Genomic DNA, 12,966 nt, shown 5'->3' with positions numbered 1-12,966 from the left:
ACTGGGGGGTCTTTGTTCAGAGCTTGAACCCACTAAAAGTTTGAGGCTGAACACCAATGCAGATGACATGAGTTGTTCAGGGACCACTTCCACATGGGAAGCTCTTTCCTGGACTCCCCCAGAGCATTGTGGGTCCCCCCATTCTCACCCACTTTCAGGGTCTCTCCTAGGGTCACCAGAGAGGTGGGGGGGGGGAAGTGGGATGGCATGGAGCTCTCCAAGTCCTTCCCAGTGCCTCTGCTTTCCTCTTGGGTCCTAATCGCCGTAGTGTTCCAACACGCTCCTTTCCTGGGATGGAGGATTCCTTTCTAGGACCCTCCCAGAGAGGCTGCCTGCCCGCCTGGACCCTGACTTAGCCCAGGAGGTTTCTGAGATTCCACAGTGGGAATTATTGGGAGTTAGTCCTCCAGCAGGTTCCATGGCCCCTGGAAAAGGACAGATTCCTCCCGCTCAGCGCCCCCAAACACCCTCCTGAGGCTGGGGTGCCCTTTGGACCCCAACAGGGCCATCCCCGAAAAAGGCCTTGTCTGTCCCTACTTCTGGGGAGTGGGGGGGGCTGGGTGTGTCTTCTGGGTGAGTTTCAGCCTGGAGGAGGGCGTTTGTGTATGTCTGTGCTGACCCGTGTTCAGACGTGTGTGTGGCTGTGTTTGGGATTGTGTAACTGGTGAATGCCCTGTCTGACGCAGGCATGTGAGTGTGTACAAATATGTGTGTCGAGGGATTTTCCAAAGGCCCCGGTCTGCCCTGTCATTTCCCTGCTCAGAAGATACAGACTCCTGTTTGTCTGTCTGAGCCCCTCCCACGCTACCTGCAACCCACCACGTCCTGAGTTTGGTCACATCCCTCATCCACCCAATAGATGCACAGTCCAGCCAGATTCCAAGACTGTAATGCATGACTTTCCATCTCCTCTTGCCGTGCCTTTGCTCAGGCTGTAATCCCCACTTGGTGCACACCCCCTCTTCAGAGCTCAATCTTCACTTTTTAGATGAAACTTTTCCCAATGCCCTTCTTCCTACTCCAGCATTCCCTTCTTTGTAGGGATTGCACGTGCTTTCTTCCTTGATTGCTTTACATTTTTAGTAATATTCATCTAAGGAAAACCCTTTCATGGAGGCATGTCCTCCTGGAATTAGGAGCTCTTTCCAATGATCCAGAGGGTAGCCCATCTCTGCCACTCCATGATGGACCACTATTGGCGTGTCTCCTCCAAATTCATCAGGGAAGGACCAGCCAATGAGCTAAAGGCCTGCCTCGCTTTCTCCAGCTTTGTGAGGGGACTAGGGAAAGGCTCTGGCAGCCACCCGCCCATCTAAGTGGGATCCCAGGAGATCATGCTATAAAGTACTCGGCTCCGTTCTTGGCAAAGAGCAGGTACTTCAGAAATGATGACTTCTTCCCTTCTTCCTTTCCTCCCTCTCTCAGCGGGGCTGGTCACCATCTACTCGATGGATAATTCAAAGGTTTATAAAATCCAAAAAGGAGGGGGGGACCCTCAGGCAGGGTGGGGTCCCCTTTGGGGGCCTCTTTTCTAGGTCTCACCCCCGTTGTTGGGCAGAGAAGATGGCAGAAGCCCGAGGGGCCTCGGCTGGATGTTGGGGGGCCTGCTTGGGGTGCAGCCTGGTCAGTGGAGGCTGCCCACAGCAGACTTTGGAGGGACCTGGCCTCTTGCAGCCTGAGCTTTTGTGCCCATCGGACAGGACTTGTTTAATCAGAAAGTAGTCTCATGCCAGGCGGGGTTGGGAACAGGACCAGTGACCAAACCGGCCTGGCCACATTGTTTCTGGCCTTTAAAAAGAATGCCATTCATTTTGCTGTGTGAGCCCAGCTCCCAGACAGAAGTGGTGATGGCGGGGGGAAGGATTGTCCCTTCTACGCCCATCCACACATAGAGAAGTTCAGAGATGGAAGGCCTCCACAAGGCTGGCCGCTCGCTCTGCACCCCTGCCTGCTGACCTCCGTCGGACAAAAGAAGAAACTGAGGCTCTCTTCCTGGAAGACAGCAGACCTACCCGAGTCCCCCAGGGCCTCAGGATCCCCCTCTTTCCTTCCATCCTTCAGACCAAACCTAATGAAGTCCCTACTGTGTGTCAGATGCTTGCTTTCATTCCACACTTTCCCCCCCTCTGTTTTCAGTTTTTGAAGGGCTTAGAATGATTCACATTTGAACTCGGGTCCTCCTGACTCTAGGCCAGGTATTCTGTGCACTGGGGCACCCCCAGCTATCCCATCTATGTTTCTATGAGCAAGAATCCTAGCTGTCATCAACTCTGGGGCAGCTTTGGGGCAGGGGCATCACTTCAATTCTTTGGACCTCAGTTTCCCTGTCTAAATGAGCTTTAGGTTGTCTGCAGGTCCAAGACTGCTTTATGCCAAAGGTTTTGTGGGAGGACCTAGGATGGCTGGCCTTCCTTCTGCTTCAAGCTCTGACCCTGGTGGTCTGGACATCAGAGCCAGGCCCCTTGGTCAGATACCTTTCTCCTCTCCTCACCCCCTCCCATGCTTCTCATTCTCTTCCACAATAGAGTGGTAGTTCCTTGAAGGCAGAAACGAACTGTCTTTCTTTTTGCTTTTATTTGTCCCCAGAGCTTAGCCTAGGGTCAGGTTTGTAGGAAGCCTTTCCATTTCTTAACTCTGCAGTTGTCCCAGGAAAGGGGTCCAAGGCCATAGGCTCTGACCCTAGCCGGTGTCTAATAAAGATTGGGGGATTGAACCAGGGCAAACAGGTGGTCTTGGTTGAAAATCCTTTAATAACATACAGTATTCTGAGCTCTGTTAGTGTTCACTGCTCCCCAGGCTGGGCAGCCAGACTCGTGGGGGCTTTAGGGGCAATGACTCAGCCCTTGGCCAGGGGACCACCATATGCTCTCCTGATAGGAGGAGAAGAGGGTCTGAAAAGGGGGGCCTGGGGATCTCCCCAGTGGATCATTCCTAGAGCCAGCCAAGGATGGGGTAGTTCAGGATCAAAGCCAATGTCTCCAGATGAAGTCTCTTGTCTGCCCTCTGCCTTGGCCTTTCAGCTTAGATAGTATACAGAGCCCCTCTTAAGACAGTTCCTCAGATGCTGGCCCTGGGTCCAAGGCTGGACTCCCCTCAAACATTCCTGAACTGCATTTTCAAATAGTCTTCTCTTTTCTTTCTGGTAGCTGAAATGAAGATGAGAATGTGTCCAAGGACCACAGAGCCAGGGTCCATTTCCAGGAGGAGGAGATGGCTTGGCCAGCCTGGGACCAAGCTCCTGGAGGAGCAGAAGAGGGGCTGGTTTGGCTGCTCCTCCTTCCTCAATGGAGTTCACAATAATTTAAGTATTTATAGACATTTAAATGATATACAATAATATAACTTAATTGGGTTCCTTAACAAAGATCACTCTAAGATATTTACAGTCTTTACTACCTTATGCCTGTGCCTTCCTGGAGTTGGGCAGCTTTGAACAAGCTGAGGGATATCATATCATAGTGTTCATGGACCCCCACCTGAGAATCCAAAGGACAATTTTACATTTGAGGAAGATGAGTAACCTGGAGACTGGCTTTGAATTCCACCTCTGCTGTTTACTCCCTTGGTGACCCTGAGCAAACCAACCCCTCCACTCTGAGTCTCAGTTCTCTCCTCTGTACAAAGGGAATAATCATGATGACAGGACTTGGCTATGATGAGGTGTGGACTCTGTAAATTGTCAGAGGTAGGAGAGTCCTAATGTTTTTTCTGTTTCCTGAGGGAAAAAAATCCTCAAGTCTTCCTCCTTCTCAGGTTTGGATCCCTGCTGTTGATCAGCACTAGAACAGGGCAGGCTAAGCATGGAGATGCTTTTTCTGTAGTTTCTTTGTTCATTTAAAAAATATAATTAGGCCAGATATTGGGAAGCAGAGCCAAGAAACTGAATCTTGGCTCTGCTGACCTAGGTGAACTCAGAGAAACCTTTCTCCATCCTCTCTTCTAGTTCTCACATTTTGCCAAGATCTCTTTCTAATGCTAATGTTCATATCCTAAGATCTCCTAGCTTTGGCTTTCTGAATTCTAAAGTTTGAACATTCATATTTGATAGACCCTCTCATCTCTGACATTCTCTGTTCTAAGGTCCCTCTTGTTGAAAATTCATCTTCTAAGGTCCCTCTGGCTCTGACATTCCATATGTCCTGTGTTTTAAGGTTCAGTAGCATTCTGGAGTATAAGACCCTTTCCAGCTCTGGAATCATCTCTTCTAAAATTCCTTCTGACTTCCATATTCCATGTTCTAAGGTCCTCTGAGTTCTGGCATTCTAGGTTCTAAGGTCTTTCCTAGATCTGACATTCTAGATTCTAAGGTCTGAGTTCTAAAGTCCCTTCCATGTCTGAAATTATAAGTTCTAAAGTCTCTTCCTCCAACTTTGAAATTCTAGGGTCCAAAATCCTTCTAACTTTGATATGTTGGGTTCTAAGATATATTCCAGCTCTGGCATTCTAGGTTCTTGGTCCTCACTTTGACCCTTGTCAAAGAGGCTCCACTTAAACTCATTAAACACCATTTTCATCTGCAGCTTGACTGCAAAGAATTCCTTCTAGACTCCCTTTGGGGATTCAACTGAGGGGTAGGCAGAGATTTGGAGGTGGAGGCAAAGTAGAAAGAACAGAAAGTGCAGAGTAGAGGGGAATCCCTTCCAGGCTTATCCTGCAAAGTCATGTACTCAGGCTGAGCCCTTTGGATTTCCATATTATCATGGAAAAAGCCTTGGAGTTGGAACCAGGTTATCTGAGATCAAGTCTTGACCCCGGAGCGTACAGGCTAGGTGATCTTGGGAAAGACATTTGCTGTGTTCAAGTCTCAGTTTGCTCCTCTGTACAATAAGGATGATTACCTTCATGCTATCTCTCTTTTGGACTGGCCATGAGGAGAGGGCTTTGGGAAAGGGACTATTATTTCATGTTGAGATAAATGAAAACAGATTTCCCCAAACTAGGACTCTTGACAGTCCTTCAAGACCCTCAGTCAAAGATGAGTCCTGGGAAGAGGGTTAAGGAGAGGTCACTGGACAGCCAAATCACCCCAAGGCATCTCCTCTATACCTTTGGACATATGTTGACTTGGGAGGGAACAGGCAGGGCTCCAGGCTTATGGTCAGGAATGGTTGAGGTGATTCAAGAAGCATCATTTGGGAGATAATTCCAAAAGATGGTGTTGGGGTGGGGAGGGAAGGGGAGAGGCTGGTCATTGTTGAAGGATCCTCTCAGTGCATTTCTTCTTCAGAGTTCAACTTCCATTTGGCTTGAGGCTCAGAAAGTTTCCCTGCCCCCATGCCCCATGTGCCAGAAACAGTGGGCATCCATTCCCAGCCTTGGGAATGCCCAAGCCAGTGACTGGTCTTGTAGGAGTCAAGGGGAAGGGGATGCCACCCCAGGAAGAAGTGGTCATCCCAGCATTGCCCAAGTGACCATGTCCCTGCCTAATGCTCTCTAAATCAAAATTGGAGACCACGGATCAGTAGCACTGAATGAAAACAACAGTAACAGCAACAGCAACATAACAGACTTTGAGAACAACCCAATCCAGGAATCAGGAAGCCAAGATCCCGACAAGTCGACATTTAGTACAGAATGAGACATCGTTACCCGTTAGTGCTTAGAAATTTGTTGATACTAAAAACATAAATAATTCTTTTTAGTGTTCAGTCGGAGTCCCAGTGTCACCAGATGCTGATGTAAGTTTTGAATTATTTTTTTTTTGCTTTTTTCCCCTCGTCTAAGATAGTGGCCTTTTTTTCCATTTCCACTAAGTCCTAGTTTGTTTTCTAGCAGGTGTCAAAACTCCCCAAACACCTGAAGCATTGAAGCAATCACATCTTGTCGATTTTCTTCCACTCACAACAGTTCCTCTTCCTCTCCCTCCCTCACTGTCTCTGTCTCTTTCTCTCTCAAGGGAAAATGGGAGGGTTTCATTTCGGTCTTTTCTGAGAAATAGGAAATAGGCAGGAAATATGCTCTCTTCTCCAGACCCCAAGCAGCTTCCCCAGTGAAGACAGCTTAGCATCAGAGGCCAGCAAGACCAGCATTCCTCACCCCCTACCCCCAGAAGGGTGCCTTGGAAAGAAGATGGGCCTGCGAGGCTGCTGGGTGGAGGAAGGGGTCGAGTCACAGATGCCATCCAGCTTGGGGGGTCCCCGGCCTCTTGCTCCCCCAAGCACAGGAGGGGGAGGTCCCAAGGAGGACCCAATGTTGTACCTCCCCTCCCAAGATTCGACGTGCCAGCTGATGCCATCATCATCATCATCATCATCATCGCTAGGGTTGGGTCTTCCTGGCTTCCTTGGCTGGGGAAGTGGGTCTGTCTGTCTGTGTGGTTGGTGGCGCGGCTCAGCCCAGCGCACGGGGGCTGGTCCAGGCCGGTCTACTTGCAGGTGAACACCTCGGTCCGCTCACTGCAGGTGTTACACTTCACGAAGCAGCACCAGTGGAATTTACAGTTGCATTGCCAGACCTTGGTGTACTGGTGTGTGTTGTAGCCGCGGCCACAGCACATGGTGTCGCAGCCATCGGCGCCCGGCGACGTGCGGTTGCACAGGCGGCCCTGAGTGCCCACGCTGCCTGTGGCAGCATCCTCCTCGCAGTAGTTGGGTGACTTCTCAATGTAGACCAGGTCCGTGTCCAGGGGCTTCTGGTAGCTGCGAAGCTGCTTGACCTTGAGGAAGGTGGGCTGGCGCAGGCGGCTGGCACGCACCACCTCCACCTGCACGGCCGCGTTGTACTTCTCTTTGAGCAGGTGGCCCACCTCCCGGAACTTGGGCAGTGTGGTCCAGCACGTCTTGGTGGTACATGAACCCGATACCCCGTGGCATTTGCATTCTAGTTTCATCCTTTCCTCGAGGACCTAGAAAAGGGGGGGAGAGAAGGAAGAGAAGACCAGGCTGGATTTAGAAGTCTGGTGACCCAGAATCCCAGAATGCCTGCTGCCCTGGGAAGGAGGAAGGCAGGGGAATTAGTGCCCCATCATTAACTCACTACCTGGGGTATCGGTGCAGGACATTCCCCCTCTCCAGGTCTGTACCATGCAGGCAGGGAGGACCCTTAGAACATAGAATATAAAAGTCAAAAGGGCCCTTAGAACATGGGATGTCAGAACTGAGAAGAGCCTTAGAACAGGAGATGTCATCAGAACCAAGTAAATTGGTACCTTTGGGACTGCAGACGGCTGGCTGCCAGAGCATCCTCTTCTCCCCCTACCGTAGGGAGTTCACCAGGAGAATCCATCAGTGGGTCCCTGAACCTTCCCAGGGCTCCACTTGCCCCTGGGTTTGTGTTTTCTCTGGATTGTGGCTGGAAAGGATCTCCATGGAATCCATTCCCTTCATTTTACACTTTGGGGACCAGGGGTCCAGAGAGGTTATGACTTGGGGTCACGCAGGTAGTAAGTATTTGAAAAACTTTTCACATCAAATATCCCATTTGTTGCTCAAAAAAAAAAAAACTGTGTGAGGGATTCCTATCTCCATTTTACAGAGGAGGAAAATGAAGCTCAGAGGCAGTGATTGGCCCTTTCCAAGTCATGGAACGATTATTAGACCCAAAGGCTCCATGCAACATCTCGGGGATGCTCCCCAGGTGTGAGAATTCTTGAGAGACTCTTTCTTTACTCAGACACTGAGGTCAGGCTGCCCCATCAAGTTCATAGTTCGAGCCAGACTCTCAGTGCCCATTCTCTCCCACTTCAGTCTGGGAACCATCCCCTACTCTCTCCCCCTTCCATTCTACCCCACCCTCACCCCCGACGGGGCGGAATAATCCCCAAACCCCAGATAATCCACAAATCATTTCTAGTTGGTTTAGGAGGGGTGGTGTGCACATTCCAGCTTTGTTTTCAGCAGCTGACTCACCCTCCTGTCTGCATTCAGAGCCAGGTCAGCTGAAGTACAATAGGGTTGCATTCTCCTAGCTGAGTTGGCCCCAAAGGGGGCTGGCCCTGGGTTCAAGAGCCTAGCTGGATTGTAGCCATTCTGGGAACAGGGATGATGAGAATGACTAGAGATGGTTTTTACAGGCAGTCTGTTCCAGTGGCTAGAGAACCAAGGAAGCCTAGGCCCTAGGGTCAAGCCTTCCTCAGTCACATCCTGGCTATGTGACCCTGGGCAAGTCACTGGCTCTCTGAGGGCCTCTGGCACCTCTCCAAGACTCTGAGGTACAGACTGATATCTATTGAGGGGAGTTCCTTACACAGATGAATCTGCATGGGGAAAGGTGAATGGAGGAGGCTACTGCTGTTAAGGCACAGCTGGAAGGAGCTCAGCGAAATCCAGCCCTTTCTTTTGACAGGCTAGGATGTGGACAGGGCTTGAGTGTTTCCAGAGCACTTGTCATTCATCACTGCACTGGGGCATCAAACACTGCCTCTGGGAGGGAAGGGAAGGGAGATGGTCCAGGGATCATCATCACCATCTGACAGATGAGGGAACTGAGAGATGGAGAAATTTAATGATTTGCTCAGGTCCCCTGGGTAGTATCAGAGATGGCATATGTACCCAGTTCTTGATTCCAAGTCCAACAGTTTAGTTTACTGGCCAAAGATTCTGAGTGGAAGGGAACTTAGAATTGCTACTGGAGAATGACAGAACCATAAAGGCCTTTAGAAAAAAAAAAGATATGAATAGTAGAGCTGGGAAGGAACTCAGATGAAGTCTCCTGAGGACCCACTGAGGTTCATAGAGTTGAGATGATCTGTTCAGGGTCACAAATGGAGTCAGTGAGCTGTACCACGATTTGAATCTATAGAATTCTGGGAGCCTAAATTTAGAGCTAGAAGAGACCTTTGAAGCCACCTAGTTACCCCTCCCCCCTCCCCAGGCTATTTTGCAGATGAGACAACTGAGGCCTGGAGATATGTGTCCAAGGTCACACAGGTAGAATGTGAATGCAACTAGGCTCTCTATCCACTGTATCCTGCTGCTGACTTTTTAATTCTCTCTCTCTCTCTCTCTCTCTCTCTCTCTCTCTCTCTCTCTCTCTCTCTGTTTCTCTCTCTGTCTCTCTCTCTCTCTCTTTCTCTCTCTCGCCTCACAATTTGGGACATTCTGGAAAGAGTTTGAAATCAGAAGAAGACTTAGGCTGGAGACCTGGTTTTGCATAGTTTGTGCATTGGTCCTCTTTGTGCTTCAGGTTCCTCATGGTGACATGGAGATAATAGACATTGTGTTAAAACTCCAGGCAAAAATCAAGAATATCAAGGGAACTAATGGGAAAAAAATGTGATGGATGGTTGCCTAGCAGACCCAGATCTTAAACTGTACTATAAAGTAGTTATCTTCAAAACAACATGGCACTGGTTAAGAGACAGAAGGGAGGATCAATGGAATAGACTTGGGATAAATGACCTCAGCAAGAGAGTGTACGATAAACCCAAAGATCCGGGCTTTTGGGACAAGAACCCACTATTTGACAAAAACTGCTGGGAGAACTGGAAAACAGTTTGAGAAAAATTAGGTTTAGATTAACATTTTACACCCTATACCAAGATAAATTCAGAATGGGTGAATGACCCATAAATATAAAGAAAGAAATTATAAGTAAATTAAGTGAAAATAGAATAGTATACCAGTCAGATCTATGGGAAAGAAAAGAAATTAAAACCAACCAAGAAAATATTATGAAATGTAAACTAAATAATTTTGATAATATTAAATTTAAAAGGTTTTGTACAAACAAAACTCCCCAAAGTGGGGGGAAAATCTTTATACTAAAAACCTCTGACAAAGGTTTAACTTCTCAAATTTATAAGGAGCTAAATCAATTGTGCGAAAAATCAAGCCATTCCCCAATCGATAAATGGGCAAGGGACACAAATAGGCAATTTTCAGATAAATAAATAAAAACTATCAATAAGCACATGAAAAGGGTTCTAAATCTCTCATAATTAGAGAGATGCAAATCAAAACAACTCTGAGGTACCACCTCACACTTAGCAGATTGGCCAATATGACAGCAAAGGAAAGTAATGAATGCTGGAGGGGATGTGGCAAAATTGGGACACTTAATGCATTGCTGGTGGAGTTGTGAATGGATCCAACCATTCTGGAAGGCAATTTGAAATTATGCCCAAAGGGCTTTAAAAGAATGCATATCCTTTGATCCAGTCATACCACTGCTGGGTTTGTACCCCAAAGAGATAATAAGGAAAAAGACTTGTACAAAAATATTCAGAGCTGCGCTCTTTGTGGTGGCAAAAAAAATTGGAAAATGAGGGGATGCCCTTCATTTGGAGAATGGCTGAACAAATTGTGGTATATGTTGGTGTTGGACTACTATTGTGCTAAAAGGAATAATAAAGTGGAGGAATTCCATGGAGACTGGAACAACCTCCAGGAAGTGATGCAGAGTGAGAGGAGGAGAACCAGGAGAACATTGTGCACAGAGACTGATCCACTGTGGTACAATTGAACATAATGAACTTTTTCTACTAGCTACAATGCAATGATCCAGGACAATTTGGAGGGATTTATGAGAAAGATGCTCTCCACATTCAGAGAAAAAACTGTGGGAGTAGAAAAATAGAAGAAAAACATTTACTTGATCACATGGTTAGATGGGGATAGGATTGGGGATGTGGACTAAGTGATCACCCTAATGCAAATATCAGCAACATGGAAATAGGTCTTGCTCAATGACACATGTAAAACCCAGTAGAATTACTCTTTGGCTATAGGAGGGGAGAGAGGAGAGAAAGAACACGTCATGTAACCATGGAAAAAAAAATTCTTAAATAAATAATTAATTAATCTTTTGAGACTCCAGGCAAATGTAAATCATTGCCTAGTATCATCTGTCAGAAGTACCACCACCACTATCATCCGCCTATCATTCTCACTACCTGATTCATCTCATTTTTATTGCCATCACTATTATCTTCATAATGGTTACTCCCACCATCCTTCCTCTTGCCACCATCTTCATCATAAGTATAGACACGATCTTTTTCACCATCACTATCATTGTTCCCATTACTGTATACTTCCCCCCCCACCCTGTGGCCAGTGTCAATACCACCCTTCTCATTAGTGTCATCTCTGTCACCACCACTGCCATTCTTCCTATGCTCACCATCACCACCTTCATGACAACCATTTCTGCCATCATCACCATACTATGTCATCTCCATCATCATGATACCACCCATCGCCATCACCGCCATCTTTCACCTTCTCAGCATCTCAACTGGCTTTAAGCTCTTCCAGTTGGGCCTCCCAGGAGCTGTGGTGGACCAGACCATGTTGACTTAGACCTCACTCTGTTCAGTTTAGTCCAACAAGCATTTCTTAAGTGGCCCTTGTGCGCTAGGCACTGGGAGCATACAAAAATGAAATGGAATACAGGCCTGCCCTCCATCAGCTTACAGCTGTGATCTTATAAGCATCCCCCAGAGAGAGCAGGGAAAGGCTGGTGGTTATTGAGGTCTGGAGCCCGAGTTCTCTTTCTGGCTCCTCTGGCACCATTTGGCTGTATCTCAATTCTCTGTGTCTGCTCATGTGGAAAATGGGAATGCCGCTCTTCACTCCTCTGGGGGTAGAAGAGTGGGGAGGCAGAAATTGAGGGGATCCAGAAAGATGGGAGTGTGCTTTTAGAAATACAGTAAAAAGCAGGATCCAAGGTGAGGCAGCGCGGTGCACTGGAGTGGGAGTGGAATGAGGGTTTTGTTGGGCAGAGAATGGAGGTCTCTGGGCCCTTTCAGTTGAAAAGATGAAAAAGAGTCAGAGGATGATCCCAAGCAATTATGCAGGGAGGAAAAACATGTTCCACAGTCCATTTGGTGTGGAATGAGGCAGGGGGGAGAACCCTCAATCTGGTGTCAGACCAGGATTTAGATCCTGGGTCTGCCTCTTGCTGTCTGTCTGGTCTCAGGCACCCATTTGCCCTCTGTGAGTTGGTCAATCTTAGCTCCCTCTGAAGTTACTTCCAGTCCCTCTCCCATGAACCTGTGATTCGGAATCTCCACAATCTCCCTTTATCTTGGGCGCAGAGGACCAAAATGACAAGTGGGCTTCCCTCTTCCTCAGTTGGCCTCCAGGAAACTCCATTCCCAGAGTCAACCCTGACCCCAGAGGTACTCATTTACCAAAATCGAAGTGCTCCTGCCAAGCCCGATGCCTGATTAAAGATGGAAAATCATTAGCTCCTGAAAAATTCCATTCATCATGGGCCAGGGCCTCTGGCTAACCTTGGTCAGCCTAAAAGTGGCCCTTCCACCCGGGAGGGGGTCCCTTCTGTCTGGCTGCTTCCACTTTTGCTAGCCAGTCAGGAAGAAGAGGTCTTCAAGTTGGCCCCTGGGACCAAGAGGAAACGGAGGTGGGGGTGGGGGAGGCTAGAAAGCCTGGTTTTCACAGCTCAAAGGGATGGTAATCATGCCCATAATGGTTTATAATTATAATGATAAACATCTGGAGAGGTCTGGCAGACTGAGGGAGAAAGCAATGCCCCCCCCCCACACACACACACACACATCCTCCTCCCCCCAGTCAGCCTGGGCAGAAAGGAGAAGGAGTCTGGATTCAGGATCTAAATTCAAATCCTGCCTCTGATGCTTTTGGGACCTGGGACCTGTATGGCCATTTGCTTCCTGTCCCTGGGCCTCGGTTTTCTTCTCTGTAAAATGGGGAGGTAGGACTAGATAACCTTTGAGGACCCTGCCATCGCCGAGCTCTATTCTATTCTGAGCGTGGACCAGATCAGAGACTAAGACACCCTCTGCCTCCTTCCCTTGTTCGCTTTGGGGGAAATGGGCAGCAGAGGGTATCTCTGCCCTGCTGCTGCACAAGGTGGTTAGAATCAGAGTCAGGCTGGCAGGGCAGCAGGGGGGTCAGACCAAAGGACACTAGTAGAGGGTCTGAGGAGCCCGGACTGGACAGCGGAGTGACTGATGTGCTGAATGTGCTGAATGTGACTTTGGGCAGCTGGCTTCGCCCTGCTGATCCATTGATCTCTCTGTCTCTCACCCCTTCTTCCTCAGTG

The 12,966-nt window shown here is 48.3% G+C and overlaps 1 protein-coding gene across 1 annotated transcript in view; it reads right to left on the bottom strand.

Annotated features, from left to right (window-relative positions):
* Positions 1–2,730: 2,730 nt before the first annotated feature.
* The window catches only part of WNT7B (Wnt family member 7B), a 91,565-nt gene continuing 81,329 nt past the window's right edge, over positions 2,731–12,966 (bottom strand). Inside the window, exon 4 of the mRNA XM_001364101.4 lies at positions 2,731–6,844. Within this exon, the coding sequence (XP_001364138.1) occupies positions 6,365–6,844 (480 nt within the window). The 3' untranslated portion in view covers positions 2,731–6,364. The remainder of the gene's footprint in view (positions 6,845–12,966) is intronic.

The sequence above is a fragment of the Monodelphis domestica genome, chromosome 5 (assembly GCF_027887165.1).
Source record: "Monodelphis domestica isolate mMonDom1 chromosome 5, mMonDom1.pri, whole genome shotgun sequence".
Classification (NCBI taxonomy): Eukaryota; Metazoa; Chordata; class Mammalia; order Didelphimorphia; family Didelphidae; genus Monodelphis; species Monodelphis domestica.
Note: the sequence above shows the minus strand (reverse complement) of the source record. Positions and strands in the feature narration are given on the sequence as shown.